Genomic DNA, 21,779 nt, shown 5'->3' with positions numbered 1-21,779 from the left:
ACAATACAAGAATATCAAAGGCTCTCAAGAATACCACAGGACTGATCAGAGAAGGCGCCCCCCTGGAGATCCAGACCTGTTGGGGGAGGCGTCCTGAGGAGGGGACACTGAAGCTGGGGCTGAACAGAGAGCGGGAGAAAACCCACTTCAGCACAAGGGGCAGAGGACCCTGTCCCTGCCCAGTCCATTGTGATTACTTATGTTACACACGGGAGCGAGTGTGTGCAGACCCCGTCCACACATGGGTGACGCACATGGATGCATTCACGGGAACCTCTGCAGAGACCTGAACCACCTCTACGCTGCTACCCACACGGGTTCTCAGGTAACGGGGATCTGAGGACAGGTAACAGGGAACACACAGGGCTCGGTGCTACCGTTTGTTTTTATCTCCTCTTTGCCGAGTGGTGCTATAGTGCAAAGGAACCAAGCCCTAGACTTAAGAGCTGGAAAAACGTGTGGCCACTGGCCTGGCAGGGAAAGCCCTCTGGGTGGACGCACAGCCTGGTGAGCAGGGCTCGGGTGGGTTTTGTCCTCACTTATCCTTGAGGCTGGCGCCGCTCTGAGTTCGCACTGCAGGCAGTTTCTGGTGGCCCTGGTGTCTGAGCCAATGGCAAGCGCAGCAGCCCATAACCAAACTCCTGGGAGAGAGGAGGGCAGCCCCTGGCAGGGGAGGGGAAGGCACAAGGCTCCCTCCATGGAGCAGGGAGAAAAATAACAGTCACCCCTCAATACATGGGCTGTGCTCAGAAGTGTAAGCCCTGCGAGTAGAATGCCGCACTTGACCTCTCAGAGCCCTCCCTGCCAGGCATGTCACAGGAAGGCTGGAGAGGTTACCCCACTCACCCTAGGTCACACAGCAGCTTCATGACAACAGCCCAGAAAGTAAACTCAGGCCTCCCCCAGCCATGACCACACTCTATCAGGGCACAGCCATAATTCTCTCTCTGCAGACTTTCTGGGGAATTAGGGAGGACCAGCCAGCATTAGCCTTGGATGCTGTGGGGGGCTCTAGCCACACCCTCTTCTGTGGGTCCCTCATCCTTCAGGATGACAGGAGCAGAAAACCCTCAGGGCAGAGCAGGGCCCATCAGCCACTGGGAAGCTGCCATGAGCCACCCAAGAAGCCCCAGGCCAATGGAAAATGGTGCAGCTGCTTTGAAAATACAGTTGACAGTTAAACCTAGAGGTGCCATGTGACCCAGTAATTCCACTGGTAAGTATGTACTCAAGAGAATTGAAAACGTATGCTCACATAAAAACTTGCACACGAATGTTCACAGCAGCATTTCATAGTAGCCAAAAGATAGAAACAACTCCAGCATCCACCAGATGAATGATAAATGTGGCATGTCCATACGCTGGACGGGAGTTCCATCATAAAGAGGAGAGAAGCATCAAGACAGGCGATCCCATGGATGAGCCTTGAAAACATGCTGAGTGAAAGAAGCCAGGCACCAAAGGCACATACTGTATGATTTCATTCTATGAAACATCCTGAATGGGCAAATCCTATTTAGAAAGATAGATATCTTATAATGTAGAAAGTAGATTAGTGGTTGCCAGGGGGCATTGGACGGTGGGGAAACAGAAGCAACTATAACTAATGGATGGGAATGTTCTGGAATTAGATGGAAGTGATGGTTGCACAGCATTGTGAATATAGTTTTAAAAACCCAGTGAATCGTATGCCTCAAAATGGTTAAAATGGAATTTTATCTCAATTGCTTGTAAAGCAGCCGCCCTGAGCCCCAGCCCGGCTGGTGTCCCTGGCATGGGCAGCCCCAAGGAGAGCTGGAGCTCTGGCTGCAGGAGCACATACCCCATTCGTATTCTCAGGAGGGAATTGGGGGTGGGAATGGGGTTCCGGAGAGTAGGACCATGGGTTAAATAGGAGAGGGCAGCGTTTGGAGCAGGAGAGCATTCAGGACACAGCCTCGGGGCCAAGGCAGGGCCGTGGGATCTGGGCCAGCTCGAGCCTGGGGGCCCAGCACTGGGAATTCCTTCCCCTGGACTCTGAACAGTTCAGTTTCTCCCCAGAGCCTTGGGAAAGGATCACCTAACTCTTCTTTGGAGTTCATGATGGATGTGTATGTATATGAGTGTGTGTGTGAGTGTGTTTGAGAGTGTGTGAGTGTGTGAAGGGGTGTGTATGTGGGGGGGTGTCAATGTGTGTGAGCATGGGTAGATATGGGGTTGTGAGAGTGTGTGAGTGTGTAGAGGGGTCTGTATGTGTGTATGCAGGTGTGCGAATGTGGGTGGGTATGTGTTTGTCAGTGTGTAAGTGTGGGTGTACGGGTGTGTGAGCGTGAGTGTATGGGTGGGGTGTGTCTGTGTGTGAGTGTGGGTGTACAGCTGTGTGAGTGTGTGTTTGTGTCAGTGTGTGAGCATGAGTGTATGGGTAGGGTGTGTCCCCCCACACGGCCTTTTCAGGAAGCAGCAACTGTGGCCTTCCTGAGTGCCAAGAGGAACTGTCCCCTCCACCCCAGGTTCACTGGTGCACCTCAGACTCCTTTACAGTGGAGCAGGGGGCTGGAATCCCCTCCACAGACTCAGCCCAGTAAGCAAACCTGTGTAGTGGAACCTCTGATGCCTCCCTGCTCTCCTTCCTCCAGGGACAGGCCTGCTGCTGTGAGTGACACAGAGATGGAAACTTGGCATCTGTCCTCCAGGACCCCTAGCCTGGGTAGGAGAAGAGAACAGACCCAGGAGACTCCCAGGTCTGAGGAACCAAGGGGAGGGACACCTGTGGAGGATGGGGACAGGTAGAGATGCAGAGGTCCCCAGCCTGAGGGAGATTCCCCTAAAGCCTTTAGCCGACTGCTAGGCAGGCTCTGAGCACCTGGCCAGGCCTCCAAGGCACCTCTCTGTGTGCGGAAAACCAGACCCAAAGAGCCAAGCTGAAGCCTCTGGCTTTAATCAAGTATGTGAAATGGAGACAGGCACGCCTAGAAATGCTTCTCCCCACACTGGGCTCAGTCCCACGACTGGCCTTCAAATAAAAGTGCAAGTCGCAGCTTTCCAAGAAAGTCTTCTCCTGCCCCTGGTCTTTCTAAGGAAGGCCCATAGACGAACCAGGGCCTGGCTTCACTGGAGTTCCAGCCCTGGAGCCTGGTGTGGGGCAAGAGTCGCAGTTACATTTCTTTGGGTCTGAACTCCAGCTCCATGTGCTCAGTGGTCTCAGCTTCCCAGCTGCCCACTATGGTGGCTGGTGATGCAGCTGGTTCTAGGCTCACAGCTCTGGAGCTGGACTTCCCCAACATCTCTTCCGAAAAGAGGGGACCTTATGGTCTTTGGATTCAGAATTGGCCTAAAAAAATGAAGCCCAGGGGAGACTCATTCCTCTTCCCAACCGTGGTGGAGGGAAGGGTGCCCTGAAATCCACACCAGTGTTCAGAGGCCCCACCAGCCCTGCCCTCCCCACCTTAGTCCTGCAGAATCCTCTGGCTCTGGTGCCACGGCTCTCTTGTGAGTGATACTTGGAGAGCAACTGGAGCTTCAATGGATACACTGTCTGTGGGGACAACTGGCTTCCAGGCATTTCTCACGCCAAGCCCAGTCCCACAGGGAGCTGGCACAAGGGTGTGTGTGGGCTAGTCATAACCTGATTTCACCTATGGCCTCCTCATCTCTTCTTCGCCAAAGGAGCTTTGTGACACTGTGAAGCTGACCACAGGCCCAGGACCAGCACCTGTCACATCCAGTTTATTTGCCCAAGCATAAGTCTTGAGTGCCTCTGGTGTGTAGGCTCCTGCACTGGTCACCTGGGCACAGGGACGCCCCTTCCCTCAGGGGGTTCCCACCCTAACACGTCAGCAGTTACCCTTAATAATACTGTAAGGAGAGCTGCCATTTATCCAGCACCTACTACATGCCAAGCTCTATACTGGGATTTTCATAGACACCATCACCATTACATATAACATTTACAGGTAGACATGGATCATCTCTGCTTTACTGATGAGGAAAATGAGGGCTCAGAGATCTTAGGTAACTTGCCTAGGATCACGCAGTAGACAGACTTGAAGATAGGATTGTAAAATGGTCTACAGGACACACAGCTGACCATGACGCCCTGACACCAGGCAGCCTCCCTACAGGTGCCCTAATAACTCCTTTCCTGTGGTTCCCACACGGTTGAGTTGACTTTAGGGGGAAAACTCACTGCAGGCATTCTACCTTCTGCCTTGGCTCAGAAACAGCCTTGAGAAGAAATGGTGAGCTCCTCAGAGACCTCTGGTGTCCCAGGGACCACAGGTCAGGACACAAGTGGCTCCTCTGGCCCCTAGCTCCAGCCAATTACAGCAGCTCCTAGAAGGCAATGGGGTTTCTCTGCCAGTACAGCAGGTCTATGTGGCCCAGTCCCATTTTACAGATAAGAATACTGAGGCCAGGCATGGACAGCTTAAGGACAAAAGTTACCAGGAAACACTCCAGAGGTAGGGAAAGAAGCAGCGCACAGGCCCCTACCCACAGCCTACCTTCATTGTGCAGGTCCCCGTGAGGTTCTGCCCACTCCTGCTGGACGGCCTCCCGGCGGTACACCACATGTGTCCTCCCGCTGGCCTCCTTCTCCTGCTGGCCCCGCTCCAGAGGCTCAATGAAGAAGTCGGTGCTATCTGTGCGGATGAGACCTGCCTAAACCAGGGACAGCAAGCACGGGGGAAGAGAGAGAGAAGAGGCGTGAACACAGTACAGCCGACAGGCGAGCATCTGTGAATACACATATGTGACCCTACATGCATGCAGTCTCTTCCTCCAGGGCCTTGAGGAGCCCTGGGATTCCATGACATTCTATGAGGCCCTGGCAGGGGAATGGGAGAAGGTGGTAGGAAAGCTGAGCAAAGGGGCCCACCCTCCTTTCAGCAAAGCAGATCCACTTTTACTGTATTGTCTATCCATGGGGCTCTGCATAAAATCTCATTACATCAGAGCTTCTATTGCTTACAAAAAGCAGAGGCACAAAAGCCACTGCCATAAGGCACATGCACACACAACAAGGCACTGCACTCCAGCCCGAAGCACATCTCAAGGGTTTGGCTTTACCTAGAGGCAGACAGGAAAATCCTAGGGGCAAAGGCTCATTATCCCTAAGGTGTGCTGGTCCCCCACTTCAATACGAAGCGCTGCTGTTATTTCAGGTTGAAAGCATATGGGTGTGCACATGGCGGGATGGGGGTTTGGGGGCAGGGAGGACGGCAGCTAATGCTCATTCACGATAAATGAGCCAGGAGTGCGTGTTTTTAATCTAATGTTTCCCTACATCAAATATTCCCTTAAAAAATCAGGTGTTGGCCTTGGAAATAGAAACAAAAAAAAATATGATGGCAAAGCCCAGCAAATGTGTTATTATCCCCCAGTGAAGGCAGTTATCACAGGGGCTGATGACACATACAACTAGATATGGGTTAACGTATGTGTGTCTGCATATGCACACGTGTATATACACACACAGGCACACACACACCACGTCATCCTACAAAGTACTAAGAGTACCTACCGCGGTGGATGGAAAATCATAGGCATTATTTACAAATATTTGTTGAATTCCTTCACTATTGAGTGCTTACTACATAACAAGGACTGGGAGCGCAGCTGTGAACACAAAGCAGTGAATGAAGGAAGCGTTTCTATAAATTCACTGGACCTTCCCCATTTGAATTGGAACTCCAGTGAAAACACAACCCAATTCCACCCACTTCCCACCTCCTCCTGTTCTGAGGCTGCATCTCAGGAGCCCCCTCCAAATCCCATTGAACACCTACCACTAAGCCCCCCCAACAGCAGCCAGCGTTTTCTGTGACCCTTCTAGCTGTTTCTGTGGATCAAACAGAAAGCATCATTTTGGAGCCAAATCAAGACGGTTGCCTTCTGTGCTTCATCAATAGGCCCAATCAAGAGGCCAAGAAATGTTCCAGGGAAAAATGGCATTATTGGAACAAATTTGAGGCTTCCCTATAACCATTTTATCAGATAACACTCAATTGTCTGCAAAAGTTCTGATGTGCTTGTTAAAATGTCAATGTCAAATCTTACACTGAGCACACATGCATCCACGCAGAGCACTTTGACTTTGTACCTACTGTGTGCCTGCTATGGGCAGGGAGAAACGGAAAAGTAAGGCCCAAGAGCTGAGGGCAGCCAATGTCCTGCCCAGTGCTATGACACATGTCCCAAAGGAGGTGCCATCTGTGGGTCCTGAAGGATGACTATCCATCAGGTTCCCGGTTGCAAGGATTAGAAATTCAACTCAAACCCCCTGACCTGAAGGGGAAGGTACTAGCCCCAGGACGTGCTGAGGCAGGGGCTAAGACTGGAAGTGAGAGACCCAACACTCTTACCATCCCTCCCGTCAGTTCCCCCTACACCAGCTTCATCCTCCCTCCTCCAAGACAAGCTATACATCCCCTGTCCTTGCAGACACATCTCCACTCTGCCGTTAGAGACAAGGAGATTCTCCCTTCACAGTCCCATCCAGGCTGAGTCACATGGTCACCCAGGGACTGTCAGCCCAGGTTTCCATAGCAGGCAGAAGGGAGAAATTGTTAGGGTGCAAAAGAAACTGACGCGAAAAGGAAAGAGCATACGAGGTAGAGGGGAAGGCCCCTGGGTGAGGGTGGAAATGCAAGAAGGACAGTGTGGGGAGGGGAGCAGGGCATTCAGGCTCAGGGACAGAGGTTGAGCCCAAACATGGACAAAAAGCGGTGGCCAAATCCAAGGGCCTCTGCCGCTGTGCACCTGCAGAACCCCGACGGGAGGCCTGTCTTCCCAGCTGGTGGCTCCAGGCCCGGGACACGCCTCCAAGGCCTACCACAGCTTTGTTGCCATGAGGGCCTGTGATGAACTCTCAGCCAAGCCCTGCATGATTTATCCCATCCCCCTTTCTATACCCGTGTCTGATACCCAGAGGGACCCCTGGGTCCCTTGTACCCCTGGAACAAGCAAGCAAGAGACAGCATGAGTCAGAGGCCACTGCTCCATCCAGGTCACGGGCACACAAACCTGGCTGGCCCAGGGCAGTGGCCTGCGTCGTCTCAGTCCATCACACCTCTCAAGCTGCCTAGCAGAGGCAAACTCTCCAGAGCAAGAAGTGGAAGGCTCTACTCAGCCCCTCCCACACACCAGGCACCTGGTCAAGGCCCTCCCCAATTCTAGGGCTTGGTTAAATGGCTCCACAAAGAGGATCCTTCAAGCCTGGCATTCCCTGCCCCACAGCCCAGAGACTCCACGTGGTCTCGAGGGCTCGGTGCCTCATATGAGGGATACAGTTCCCAGAATGAAACCACTGCCTTCCAGCCCGCCCCTTCCTCCGGCCCACAATCATGGGCTACAGACCTTTCAGGATCATCGTGCTCATCCCAGTCTGAAGCATCATACTTTGACAACATCCCCAGTTAGGAGACCTCTAGCTTTTACTTGGATGCTTCCAGTGACAGAGAGCTCCCTCCCTCAAGATGTAACAGATTGGGTGTAGGGACACTCCTAACATTGTATTCAGCGTGAACACACTTCCCTACTTTCCATCGTTTATAAATCGTCTTCTTATCACTGTTATTAACAACAGTACTCGCCACTCATATTTTTATACATTATCTTATTTTATCTTTATAGCCCTATAAGGTAGGCACTAATGTTAGACCCATTTCATGGATGAGGAAATAGAGGTTCAGAAGGGTTAAGTAACTGGCCCAGTCACCCAGCAAGTAAGTGTCAGCACTCTTAACCACAATACTGTATTACCTGGGTTCATCCCCCAGGCCTGCTTCTGCCCTCAGGAGCCACTTGAAGCAAGAAAACATTGCTTTCCTAGTACCACCTGCAAATCCCTGGGCCTCTGGTCTGACCTTGCAGAGCAAGGACACTCATTCTCCAACTCTCCACCTCTGGGCAAAACCCTCCCATGGAGGCCAGCACACCTCTCACTAAGGATATGAGAAGGAAGGGCAGGGCACAGCCCATAAAAGAAACAGTCCCTCCCACTCCCCAGGTGACCTCCCCCGCCACCTAGCCTAAAAGGATTCTTACCCCTACGCAGACCACCCTCATCACACCCTCACTGTTCTCAGCAGAATGGGAACCCCCAGGACCCTGGGTCTGGTCCAGCCTCCACACTCTTAGGCCTCTCCCCAGGAAAGGGTTAAAGGATCTGTCTTTCCCCATCCCAGTAAACTGTTTAGGACAAAGAAGCCAGAACCAAGCCCTGTCCTGCGTAATCCGAGAAATAAGTTTCTAAATTTCTTTGTGACTGTGGATCCCAGCAGCCCCCAAGGGATCAGGGCGGAACCTCCCCAGAGATTGTCCTTGTCCCATTGCGGGCATCCCACCCAGGCCTTGACAGGCAGTTCTCATCCAGGTCTGGGCTCCTCCTGGGCCACAGAGACTCTCCTCCTAGACAGAGAAGACAGGAAAGCAGGCTTGGCCACCAGACCAGGAGACAAGATGGGCCCAGTTCCTTCCCCTCAGACCTCGGTTTCCCTGTCTGCACAATGAGAGGTTTGGCCCAAGTTCCCTTGAATCTCTGCCCTGGCCAGGAAACCAGGCACCACACAGCGTAGACAGGCTGGCAGTGAGAACTTTCTGGCTTTCTGCCTCTTCACTAAAGTACTCCCGTCTCTCAATTTATAGAATGTTTATGTTTCTGAAAAGTGGTGGCTAATTTTAAAGTGCTAAAATCAAATCAAATTTCTGTATAAAAAATCAAGAAAAAAAGGAGAAATAAATTCTGATACGATGGAAAATAAATGTCAGTCATATTGAATTTCTACCTATACCTTATTCTTTTATAAACGGTAAATAAAGAGGAAATATGTACTAGAAAGTTTCTTCACACAGTAAAACTAAAACAAAGAATCGTTGATTACATCCAATTGAGCCATATACCCGTAGGCCCTTGTCCAATTTCCCCAAATGGAAATTCTCCAGTGCACAAATCTGACCACTCTCTGCTGGGCTAAACACCCTTTAATGTGGCTGTTTCTGAGGTGCCTTCCCTGGGAGGTGTGTGGCTGAATGGTGGTGAGGGTGGAAGATGGGAAGGACTGTGGATTCTCCAACATGACATCGTTTTGGTTGCAAAGGTAACACATTTGGCCTACCTCTTCATCCAGCGGCCTCCAGGCCATGTTAACATGTTTTCCAGTATGGGTTCTCTCAGGGCCCCAAGTTCAGGTGTAAGCCCAGGACACCCAAAGAAGACATGGTCACATGGCAACTAGGGAGGTGAGTGCTGGCTTAGAAATCACCTTGTGTCCTGCTGTTAACCACAACTGAACAAGTTCAGCGGGTCACCCACAGCTGTCTACTATCAGGATAAGGTCCCAAATATTATAGCAGGTAATTGAGGCCAAATTATTTTGAAATCAGTATGTATGTGTACATGCGTACATAAAAGTACATCTATTCTCAAACTGCATGTATGTGCATGGAAACTGGGAGGCGAGGGTACCCAGAGCCAACAAAGAGATCTCCAAGAGGAGCACAGAAGAGATCTCCAAGGACTGGGAGACATGTGGGACATGGGCAGGGCTCTATCTGTGCCAGGTACAGAGTCAATGAGCAAGGACCTGGCCTGGGGTCCAGACAGTTGCAAGTCGCTTGGCTCTCAGGGGACAGCTGCAGGCCCCTGCAGCAAAGGGGGATCCTGAGTCCCCTTGCTTGCTGCTGCTTGGACCAGCCTACCTTTGCCAAATGCCCAGAAGGTCCATTTCAAGATGGTAGCTCCAGTGAAGCCAGCTGAAGGGTGGGCCAGACTGCCTCTCCTTTCTCCTTCCAAGGCTGGCCTATCTGGGGCTTCCCCAGAGGAGAAAGTAGCAGAGCAGGCCACCTCTCAGCCAATCATCCCACCACCTCCCAAGGAGAGTGTATTCTTGGGCCCGAACTTGTTCTGGAATTTCTATCACAAGGGCTTTACTTCCACGGACACCCCTTGATGCTGTCTCAGGTTCTAGGCCTCCAGCAAATCCAGCTTGAAACTGTTCCACTGTAGGAAACAAAAGAAAACCCAGCAACTGGATGCTGGAGTGATACACACAAGGATCAGAAATGGCTTCCACCAGATTCCTCAACAGGTGGCCGCTTCCCCTCAACAGGGCCACCTGCATCCGCATGCACTGTTCCCAGCCACTGCCAGCCACACTCCTTGGCTAGACCACATGGGCTGCTACAACCCAGAAACCTCGACCGCAGGCGGCTCCTTCCCTTCCCCCACTGCCCTGCTCACCTAACCCTAGCCACTTGGTGCCAGTTATTATTAAACTTCATCGGGACCTCCAAGATATGATCCTTACTTCCTCACTTCCCTTCTCACCACCTTGGACATCTAGGTCTAGTTGCACAATAATTCTCTTGCAAACACCCATACTCTCTCACCCTCTTTCCCTCCATTCTGCTGTCCCAGGGAAGCTTCTCCACCCTGGTTCAGCCCGACCATCCACCTACTCCACGCGTGCACACAGGTGCCTACTGGTCTCACTTGAAATCAGCAGCTCACCTCAAGTGAGCATGAGGCTGAGGTTCTGTTGCACTTCCCTGTTAAGACTAACAGCTTAACATTCTGTGTCCCAGCTCTCCCAAATGGCTCAGACCCCCAACACTGCCCCACCCCCAGTCTCATATTCCAAGGCTCCCACCACCCTGTTGTGCCAGTGCCAGTGTCCTCCCACAGCTGGGCCCCCTCTCCTCTTCTGTGGCTGGATGTGTCCCCCCTCCACTCTGTGCTCAGGATCACCTCTCTGTCACCTCCTCAAGGACTCAGCTCCTGCAGTTAGCACCCCCTTTCCAGCTCCATCACGCTTTCCTTTCTACAAGACCATTACTATCCGCATCCAAGCACACTCGAGTGTCCCCCATCTTTGAAACTCCCTACCTGCCATCCCTGCCCAACCACTGCCCATGTCACTGCTTCCCTCCACAGCAGAAAGTGTTGTCTACACTCACCGCCTCCATGCCCCCTGGCTTCTCCTCTACCCACCCCAAGTGGCCTTCTAGAGCCACCACTTCCTGGAAACTGCTCACCTGTGACTACCACATGGCCATGGCCAGCAATCACTTCTTTGTCCTGGTCTCACACAGCTCCTACAATCATCAGCTCTCCCTGGCACGTCCCCAGGTCCATGGCTTTAGGTACTGCATGGCTGCAAATGACTTCCAATTTACATCCCCAGCCCTGGCTCCTCCTGGAATTCCTTTATGATTATCCAACAGCTTCCTTGATAGAGACTGGATCTCCACTGGGCATCTCAAACTTTGGAGCAGAACTCTAAGTTTGACTTCCAGACCCACTCCTCCCCTTGTCTTCCCCATCTCAGTAAATGACACTGCCTTTTTCCCAGCTGCTCTACCCCAAAATCAAGGAGGAGGGACAAGCTCAGTGATCTAGGTCTTTTCAAGTCCCCCAACCCTGGCAGTTCCATCAGTCAGTTCAGCCGAAAGCAACACCCTACACAACCTGCAGTGGCCAGAACCTCTAACGGGTCATCCGGGTCTATTGTCTCTGATTCATGGCAGGTACGAGAGGCGGCCCCACCCCTCACACCCCCACACCCTGGAACCACAGCTCCTGCAGGGACTCTTCAAAGTGACCCAGATCTCTTCCTCCCTCAACATGTCCTTAAGTGTTTATGAAGCACATACTGCTTGCTGAGCTTGATGGGGGTGAGGTTGGGGTGCAAAAAGACATGAGAGACCAGCCTCTCCTCGCCTGAGAAGGGACTTGTATCTGGAGTATATAAAGAACTCTCACAACACAATCACTAAAAGACAACCCAGTTTTAAAGTGGGAAAAGGATCTGAACAGACATTTCTCCAAGAAAGATCTACAAACAGCAGTAAGCACACGAAAAGCTGTTCAATATCATCAGCCATCAGGGAAAGGCAAATCCAAACCACAAAGAAATAGGATGGCTTGAATCAGAAAGTCAGATAACCAGTGTTGGCAAGGATGTGGAGAAACTGGAACCCTCATACACTGGTGGGAATGTAAAATAGCACAGCCACTTTGAAAACAGTCTGGCAATACTCCTCCAATGATTAAACAGCATTACCACATGATCCAGCTATTCCACTTCCAAAGTGTAAGCACCCAAGAGAAATAAAACACATGCCATGCAACAAAAGTTGTTCATAGCATTATTCCTAGTAGTCAAAAGATGGAAACAAGTCAAACGCCCATCAATGGATAAATGGACACACTATATATATGTATATATATAGCCATACAATGAAATATTATTTTGCCGTAGAAAGGAATGAAGTACTGATATATGCTACAAGATGGATGAACCTTGAAAAAAAGCCAAGTAGAAGAAACCAGATGCAAAAGGTCATATATTACATGATTCTGTTTGTATGAAGTGTCTTCAGACAAATAGAATAGGCAGATCCACAGAGATAGAAAGTAGATTCGTCACTGCCAACGGCTGGGGTAATGTTGGATTGGGGGTGAATAGCTAAAGGCCACATAGTCTCTTTGTTAGGTGATGAAAATGGTCTACAGTTGACTGCAGTGGTGATTGCAGATATCCGTGAATATAATTTTTAAAACCACTGCATTGCACATTTTAAATGGGTGAATTGCATGGTATGTGAATTGTATCTCAATAAAGCTAATAATTAAAAAGATAACATGCATGAATGGAGGCGAGAAACATGCACAGAGATAATACACAGGCACAGAGAGGACACACAAACGGGTGACTCACACAGACGACAAACGCTCCAGCAGACATTCATGCAGAGACGACACGCATGTGGCACACAGACTGCCTGCTACCACGGAAGCGGGAGTCAGGGAGGCTGGGATGAAAGCCTGCCGACGCTGAGATTTCATCTAATTCAAACCTGATGTGGAAGCCTCAAGCCACAGGAGCTCTGCTGGAGGCTGGGGCTGCCAAGTCCTCGGTCCAAGCCAGAGAAAGTCTGAAAGCTGATTCAGACTGAGCTGCAGCCTTGGGGACAGGCAGGAAGAAGGAGCTCTTGGAGGATGGGGCTGAAAGCTGCCAGGCTTGTCCACAACTGGCACGCTCTGCCACGTACATCTGCACGGCGCCCCATACCAGCAGCATCAGCGCTACCACAACAAGCCAAAAGCTCAAAGAAACACCAGGAAGCAGAGAGCCTCTGCCAGCTGGAGACAGTTATCTGGGATGACCACTTGGCCACAGTTCCCAAGGTCATGACCTCTGCAGGCCCCACACCCTGGGAGATGCTGGGTGAAAGGCTACTGAGGTCTTGCTGAGCCCAGTGCATTTGCAGCAAAAGTCTTTCTCAGGGGAGAAGCAATGTGGTGGGTAAACGCAGAGATCCTAGAGCCAGAGAGTTCCTGAGTTCAAATGCTGGCTCTACCACTCTCAAATCATGTAATGTTGGGACACTTACTTAACATCCTTGTGCTTCAGGATTATAACCACAACCATCTTGTAGGGCTGTTCTGAGAAAGCAATATACCTAAGGCACCTAGGATGGTCCCAAGCATGCCACGAGGGCCATGTTAGTGTTTGCATCTGCGGCCATGATTCTCATGATCACCACTGTCACTTTGAAATATGTCTGGAAGCCCCAGTGGCTCAGGAAGGGAACCCACAGGATCAGTGCTGGGGCTGACATTCTGGAACCACAGGAGGGTTTGTGTGTAGCTCCTGGCTCTGCTATGGCCTGGCTTTGACATGCTGATACAGTTTGGATGTTTATCCCCTCCAAATCTCATGTTGAAATGTGATATCCAGTGTTAGAGGCGGGGCCTGGTGGGAGGTGATTGGACCATGGGGGCAGATCCCTCATGAATGGTTTAGCACCATCTCTTTGGTGTTGAGTTCTCGTTCAGTTCATACAAGATCTAGTTGCGTAAAGTGTGTGGCACCTCCCCCATCTATTCTGCTTTCAATGTCACCATGTGGCATGCCAGCTCCTCTTCCCTCCCACCATGACTGCAAACTTCCTGAGGCTCTCACCAGAAGCAGGTGCTGGAGCCATGCTTGTACAGCCTGCAGAATCATGAGCCAACTAAAATTCTTCTTTATAAATTGCCCAGCCCCAGATATTTCCTTATAGCAACATAAAAATGGACTACCACCTGTGTCCAGATCTCCTGCCTGTAAGTGGAAAGAAGTCCTCAAGAAAAAAAAGAATACCAGTGGTTGAACGTCCTAAGGGGAAAAGTCCTTACCCCCTAAAAAGGGACTGGTAGAGGATGATGTTAAAGGTGAAAAAGAAGACCTGCAGACAAAAGGTTGGGCAGAAACATACCCAGCTGTTAGGGCATTGTCTCTAGGCAATGAGATGGTAGGCAATTTCTTTCTCTTTAAATTTTTAGGTATTTTCTGACTTTTCTATGATGTCCTTATCTCAAAAGGCATACCTATTCTGCACAGAGTGTGTGCCTACCACAATGAACACAGAATCAACTCCCATTCCCTAAACAAAGTGTAAAAAAAGGGAAACAAACATAATGTATCCCTCCTTTTCTGTCATTCAACTTCCCTGCAAAGTAGCGTAGAGGCTTCACTGGGGAGGGAAATACCTGGGGTTCCATCCCAGCAGGGTCCTTCCCAGCTGAGTGGCACCAGCCCTCTCTCAGCCTCAGATTCCATATCTGAAACCAAAGAGTGGACGGGAAGATGAGATAAGGCATGGGAAATGGCCCTCCTGGAGCCGGGTTCACAGCAAGTGGTGGTCTTTTCCTTTCCTTCCCTCCTCCGCCTGACTCTTCTGGTCCTGAAAGACCTGACCCCAGCTACTGACCTGACACACAGTAGGCTTTCCAGGAGACAACAGCAGCCGTTCTTAACCCTAGACAGTCACTAAAATCACCTGGGGGAATTTACAAAACTACGGCGACCTCCCAGACCAATGAAATCAACACCCGATGGGTGGGGCTCAGGAGTCAGTGCATTCTGGAAGCTGCTGGGTGATTCAGACGTGCATCCAGGGCTGAGAAACACTCATCCAAACCCTGGAGGCTTCCAAACAGTGGAATGGCATGAAAACGGACATTTAAGTGGTCATGCGTGTTTCATAAAGAGAGCAATAGCAGCACAGGTGTGTTCATCATAACACCGGAAATGGGCAAGTAAGAGAAGAAACGAGCGTACAATAAGTACGTTCCCTGAGAGGGGGCCGTGGGAGTCCAGTGGGCTGGGTTACTGCACACCTCTTACTTCACGACCAAGGGCCATCTAGACCACAAGTGATCCAGGGTGGGGGAAGCCTGGGAGGTAGAGGGAGCAGCTGTGACCTGCTGAGTGGCCAAGGACCAGTCAATGCCCTCACAGCCATCCAAGCCGGGGGTCCATAGTGCAGAGAGTGAGGACAATTATTAGTAGTCCCTCTGTGCTGATGTTGATGATGAAGGTGATGACTAGCTCTGTCCTCTGGCACCTTGGAGAACAGAGTTGCTCAGATCATCAAAAGCTTGAAGTTCTGTTTTTTGTTTTTGTTTTTGTTTTAACAGGGTCTCACTCTGTCCCCAGACTGGAGTGCAGTGGCACGATCTCTGCTCACTGCAACCTCTGCCTCCCAGGTTCAAGCGATTCTTCTGCCTGTTTCCCGAGTAGCTGGGACTACAGGTGTGCATCCACACCCAGCTAATTTTTTTGTATTTTTAGCAGACACGCGGTTTCACCATGTTGGCCATGACCGACTGAATTCCTGACCTCAAGGGATCCGTCCGCCTTGGCCTCCCAAAGTGCTAGGATTATAGGCGTGAGCCACTGCGCCCAATCAAAAGCTTGAAGTCCTTTTTTTTTTTTTTTTTTTTGAGACGGAGTCTTGCTCTGTCGCCCAGGCTGGAGTACAGTGGCCGGATCTCAGCTCACTGCAAGCTCCGCCTCCCGGGTTCACGCCATTCTCCTGTCTCAGCCTCCCGAGTAGCTGGGACTACAGGCGCCCGCCACGTCGCCCGGCTAGTTTTTTTTTTGTATTTTTAGTAGAGATGGGGTTTCACCGTATTAGCCAGGATGGTCTCGATCTCCTGACCTCGTGATCCGCCCGTCTCGGCCTCCCAAAGTGCTGGGATTACAGGCTTGAGCCACTGCGCCCGGCCAAAAGCTTGAAGTCCTTAAAGGAGGAGTGGTCGCTTTTTATTTCTACTCCTCTTCCCCTCCCAACAGGCAGATGTCCTGGTCCAGAGGCAGGACCTGTAGGTGCTCAGAGATTGCCTTCTGCTGCAAACCCCTCACTCTGGAGCCCATCCAGACTCAGGGCAGACCTTGCCAGGCCGGCAGCCACCCTCAGATTCCATTCCCCAGTGCCCAGGAGCCACACGGCTCTGAGGCTTCCCTCTGTCACCACCATAGCCCACCAAGCCTGGTGAAGGAGTTCTGCCTGGCCACTGCTTGGCCCTGAGTGCTGGCAGCAGCCATGGCTCTGGGATGAGGAGACAGGAAGCAGCCCTCAAGTGCCAGCAGGCGGTGTGGCTGCCAGGCCCTGAGTGGAGGAACAGCATCCTGCGTGGAGGCCTTGCGGTTTGAACCCTGCTGTTCAGACGCACACCAGCTGATGGTGAGCAGCACCGGGAAAGGTGCTATACCCTTGGCAGTGGAAAGCAGGCCCAAGAGGGGGCCCGACAGGTCACTGTCCCAGCCAGGCCTCCCCGCTGAATGAGCCCTACAGCAGCCTGGCCCAGGGGGTCGCTGACTAGTTCTAAACCATGTCTGCCACGTGAGACCATGCACGTAAATGTTTATCACTGCATCTGATACATAGCCTGGTCTGTAGTGAGCCACTGATGAGGGACTTGGCAGTGGCCGAGAGACAGGTTCCCTCCAGAATGCAGGTGAGCATGGGAGAATGCCAGGCTAGCTCTAGCCCCACGAGTGACTCCTAATGACACAATGATCCTCCAGGTATCACTGGCCAGTGTCCTCTGCCAAAGATGGAAGGAGCAGATGAAGCACAATTGGCCAGAAGACCCCAGACAGGTGGTACGGTCCTGTACTTAACCCTGCCCAGGGACCAGCACCACTAGCACAGGTTCCAGATTTGGCCACACTCTGACGGTTCACCTGCCAGGCACTAGCAGCACAAATGCCCACACTGCAGCCACCAGACCCCCTCTCCAGACCCACTCCCTTCGCGTGTTCACCTATGTCTCTGTAACTTGCTTCTCCTAAACCGTTGCCTGCAATAGCACATATTCACTCATTCATTCATCAGATGATGACTGAGAAGCCCCTGATCTAGGTGCTGGGGATACAGACAAAAATTCCTCTTTGCACAGAGCTAACATTCTATAGCACGCTGGAGACAGGCGATAAATAACTAGAAATATGTGACACACTAAGTGGAAGGAGCTATGGAGAAGAGAAAGGATTGGAGCTTGAAACTGTGAATAAGGTTGCCAGGGAGGACATCCGAAGGTGACATTCGAGTGAAAGCCTGAGGGGTCTGAGGGGCAGGTCCTGGCAGTCCCTGGGGAGGAATGTTCCCTTCAGGGAGGGCAGTGAAGAGGAGCAATGGCGGCCCAGGGACTGGTTGGCTTCTCCCAGAGGAGTGCCGCGAACCACGGAGGACTCGGATTGTAGCAGGACTGCCCGGGCTGCTGTTGGCGAACAGACTGCAGGGGCAAGGGGGTGCAGGGAAGCGAATGCCACCATCTGGCAGAGACAGGAGGTGGCTCACACCACCCCAGTGGGATGCTGTGTTTGTTTCCCTTTTAGAATTACCAGCAACAAAAATCCCCACACTGGAGCCACACAGGACCGGTTCTGTTCCAGAGCCACGGTTCCCACGGGCCTCCGTGCCTTCGCCCCTGCTGTGCACCCCACTGGGAATGCCCCTTTCACCCAGCTCAAAGGCCACCCTATCACTGCTCCCTCCTCTGTGCTCCGTGGCAGTGGCTCTTGGCAGGTGCTCTATCCCTGTCCCGGTATCTCTCTCCCTCTTCTAGACTTGAGCTTCAGGGGGATGAACTGGTTGATGCTGTGCAGCTGACTTTGGAATGAAACCATGCTAAACAAGCATCCTTTGGGTCAGGCCTTAAAACAAACTCCCTTGGGTATACCACCCTTGTGAGAGGTCCACTCCCCCAAAATTGTGGCCGTGGATTAGGGGACGGCATATTTTACCTAGCATCTCCCTATGCAGGGACTATGAATTATGAAGTGACAACATCTCAAAGGCATGATGCACCCAGGCCAGCAGTAGGCCAGGCTGTGGAACACAGGCCTCTTCGGACTGGAGGAGCTAACTCTGAGTGTGGACCCCTGCCAGCCTTGAGGGGTGGATGTGAACCTCTGCCTGGGGGGTGGGTGTGGCTTGGAGGGGAAAGTGACAGGCTGTTTCTGGACAGACCAAAGGTGTAAATATGTGGCTGGCTTAAAAGCAAAGGCTGACAAAGGCCTTCAGCCACCCGTTGGGAACAGAGTTTGCATTCAGACCAACCTGGTCCTAACAAACGATCTCACCTCCAGACATTTCTCTAAAAAGAGGCCTGCTCTACTGCCCCATCAGCCGTGTTACTGAAAGCAGAAGAAAATTAGACTGCAGGGTTTTTAAATGTTCCATGACAAGTAATGTGTACATAACAGCAGCCCTCTCCCCCTCCAATATGTTGAAAATGGATAAAACAGCAACACTGGTGACTTGAGTCTGAGAAACACCAGAAGGTTCCGTTTGAGCATCAAATGCCACTAACTGGGCCATTGACATCTGTTTTTCTTAGTTGGCCTTCCAGTTTCAGGGAAGACAATGACATGCAGAAGTTGAGTAGCCCTCCCCCTCACAGTGGGAGCCTCATAAACACCTCTACTCAGTACCCCCAGGCCCCTTCAACCCCCACCACCATTAGACCAATCACTTTTAGCATTCATCATGCTGAAGCTGTTGCCACAGCTACCGTATCAGGGCACAGCACACAGTTTACGACCTTGAGTCTCTGCTCACATACACTTGGTCTTTCCACTGACAGGAGAGGCTGTCTGGAACTGCGGGAGGAACATTGCCTGGGAGTAAGGAACCTTGGTCCTTGTACGCCCTGACACCTGACACTCACCTGCTACTCCATGACCCTGGATCTCCTCCCCAACTTGAGCCTCGGCTTCCTCTGCTGGAAAATGAAAAGGGAGCTAGAAGCCCCCAAAGCCTCTTCCAGCCATAGCTGTCTCCAACTCAGGCCAAAGTCAGGGTGAATGGTGGAAATTACGCTGAGCTGGGATCCATGCAGGTTTTCATAACACAAGGGTATCTGCAAGCGCCTGAGCTTATGTTGACAGGGACCTCCTTAGTGTTGCTAAGGATGAAGCAGCAGGTAAATATTATCACTGTTGTTGTTTTTAGGGCTTTGAAAGCAGGGCAAGACCCACATGCTGAAAATGGAATGCTGGGCCTTGGGGACTTTCCATTGCAGTGCCTGGGAATGTGGAATCTCCTGGGCCCTCACTGAGAGCCCACCCTGGGCCTGTACCACCCTGGGGCTGGGAGGCAGATGCAGAGGCAAGCACAGCCATCACTCTCACCAGCTTGCTGAGCAGCCCCCAGGCCGCCCTCCCTCCAGCCAGTGCCTGAAGACACAGAGGAAGAAAAATAAAACCAGCCCTTGCTGGAATGGGAGGCCGGCTCTGCTCCGGAGGAGCCGCAGTGAGGTGATGTCTGGCTTTTATTCCATATCATAAATAAGTTATTAATCCAAGGCAGACAGTGAGGCATGGTCATGAGGAGACAAGGGAGGTAAAACTGCAAGATCAGACTGGCTAGAGGACTGGAAAACCACCCAGGACCCAGGACCCAGGCCCTGGGCCTCCACTCAGACAGACAGCAGCCCAGACAGGAGGGGGCCTCTGGAAAGCAGGGGGAAGAGCCCTGGCATGGGCGCCCAGAGAGCTGGAGACACACCTGCTGTGGATCCTGCCTCAGTTTCCTTATTTATTCTAAGACATAAGCAATAAGAAGAAATGCTAACTTTTATTGTTCCAGGCACTGTGGCAGCACTTTAAGTGCATAATTTCTAACCCGCAAAACTACGAAGCAGGGACACCCACTTTACAGATACATAAACCGAGGCTTAGAGATGTCAAATCACTTGCCTAGGGGCAATGTGGAAGAATGTTTGCAAAGATGGCTGCATTCGGTCCTCTTGTTTCTGTGCACAGTCTCTTTACAATGAGACTTTACCACTCCTTCCCTCAAATGGAAGAGTCCATTTCCCCACTCTTGGAAAATTTTGTCCAGCTTTATGGCTTGCATTGACCAGCAGAATGTGCAGAAGCGACCTTATGCCACGATATGGTTTGGATCTGTGTCCCCACCAAATCTCATTTCAAATTGTAATCCCGAATGTTGGAGGTGGGGCCTGCTAGGGAGTGACTGAATCACAGAGTCAGTTTCCCATGAATGGTTTAGCACCATCTTCTTGGCGCTGTTACTGTGACAGTGAGTGAGATCTGGTTGTTTAAAAGTGTGTAGCATCCCCCTCCTTTCTGTCTTCCTCCCGCCATGTGAGATACTTCGCTCCCCTTTGCCTTCTGCTGTGATTGGAAGCTTCCTGAGGCCTCCCCAGAAGCGGAAGCCACTATGCTTCCTGTACAACCTGCAGAACTGTCAGCTGATTAAACCTTTTTTCTTTCTAAATTACCCAGCCCCAGTTATTTCTTTTTTTCTTTTTCTTTTTTTAAGACGGAGTCTCGCTCAGTCGCCCAGGCTGGAGTGCAGTGGCCAGATCTCAGCTCACTGCAAGCTCCGCCTCCCGGGTTCACGCCATTCTCCTGCCTCAGCCTCCCAAGTAGCTGGGACTACAGGCACCCGTCACCACGCCTGGCTAATTTTTTGTATTTTTAGTAAAGACGGGGTTTCACCGTGTTAGCCAGGATGGTCTCGATCTCCTGACCTCATGATCCACCTGCCTCGGCCTCCCAAAGTGCTGGGATTACAGGCGTGAGCCACTGCGCCCGACCCCAGTTATTTCTTTATAGCAGCACAAGAATGAACTACTACATGCAACTCCCAAGGCTAGGCCTCAAGGGGTCTTCCAGCTTCCACCTCCCCCCTCTTGGAATGCTACCCTGAGACTGCCTACTGGAGGATGACTGGCCACAGAGAGAACTGAGGCTCCCCGGCCAACAGCCAGCATCATGGTGGTCATGTAAAAGAAGCCAGCTTGGGCCTTCCAGCCCAGCCCACCCTTCAGCGGAGCACAGCCAAGTGAGCAGGGCCGGGAGCAGGCAGGGGAGGAACCTCCCAGCCCACCCACAGAGTTGTGAGGAAGGACACAGTGTTGTTTTCAGTTCCAAGTTTTAGACTGGTTTGTTACACAAGAATGAGAACTGATAGTTACTCAGTTTCCCCACCCTGCCTATTTCCCCAGGAGAGCCTGTGCTGCCCGCCTCCTGAGATTTGGCTGGGGTCAAGACACTGCCATGCATACCACAGTCCCTCTGTGTCCTCCAGGCCCTCACATTGCCACAATCAGGAAGCAGTGACTTCCTCTCTCCACACTGAAGACCCACAGTCACCCTGGCAGGCGGGTCAGGAGAAGCCCCCTTTCTCTCCAAAGAGTCCCTTTCTTGTTTTGTGTGCTGCAAACATGAATTGCCAAGAGGTACCCAGTATTTTCCAGTAAACTGGGTTTTCTAAGTGGCAAACATGAGAAACCAGCTCGCACTCTCAGAGAGGGTGTGCACCCCGAAGACAGAGACTTGCTCACGAAGGGAGTGCTGAGGGCGGGGAGGTAAACGGGTTTCCCCTGCACGCCCGGTGGGCCCACGGAGAGTGACTGCGTGAGCATGTGCAGGGGAATCTGAGGCCCACGGAGAGTGACTGCGTGAGCATGTGCAGGGGAATCTGAGGCCCAC

The 21,779-nt window shown here is 51.7% G+C and overlaps 1 protein-coding gene across 2 annotated transcripts in view; it reads right to left on the bottom strand.

Annotated features, from left to right (window-relative positions):
- The window catches only part of ADAMTS14 (ADAM metallopeptidase with thrombospondin type 1 motif, 14), an 85,727-nt gene that overhangs the window by 54,552 nt on the left and 9,396 nt on the right, over positions 1-21,779 (bottom strand). For both annotated transcript variants that reach the window (XM_011927504.1, XM_011927513.1), the window contains exon 2: positions 4,482-4,638. In XM_011927504.1, coding sequence (XP_011782894.1) covers positions 4,482-4,638 — 157 coding nt within the window. The remainder of the gene's footprint in view (positions 1-4,481; positions 4,639-21,779) is intronic.

This window comes from Colobus angolensis, unplaced genomic scaffold (assembly GCF_000951035.1).
Source record: "Colobus angolensis palliatus isolate OR3802 unplaced genomic scaffold, Cang.pa_1.0 Scaffold12, whole genome shotgun sequence".
Classification (NCBI taxonomy): Eukaryota; Metazoa; Chordata; class Mammalia; order Primates; family Cercopithecidae; genus Colobus; species Colobus angolensis.
The sequence above is the reverse complement of the archived record's forward strand: the minus strand, read 5'-3'. Positions and strand labels throughout refer to the sequence as shown.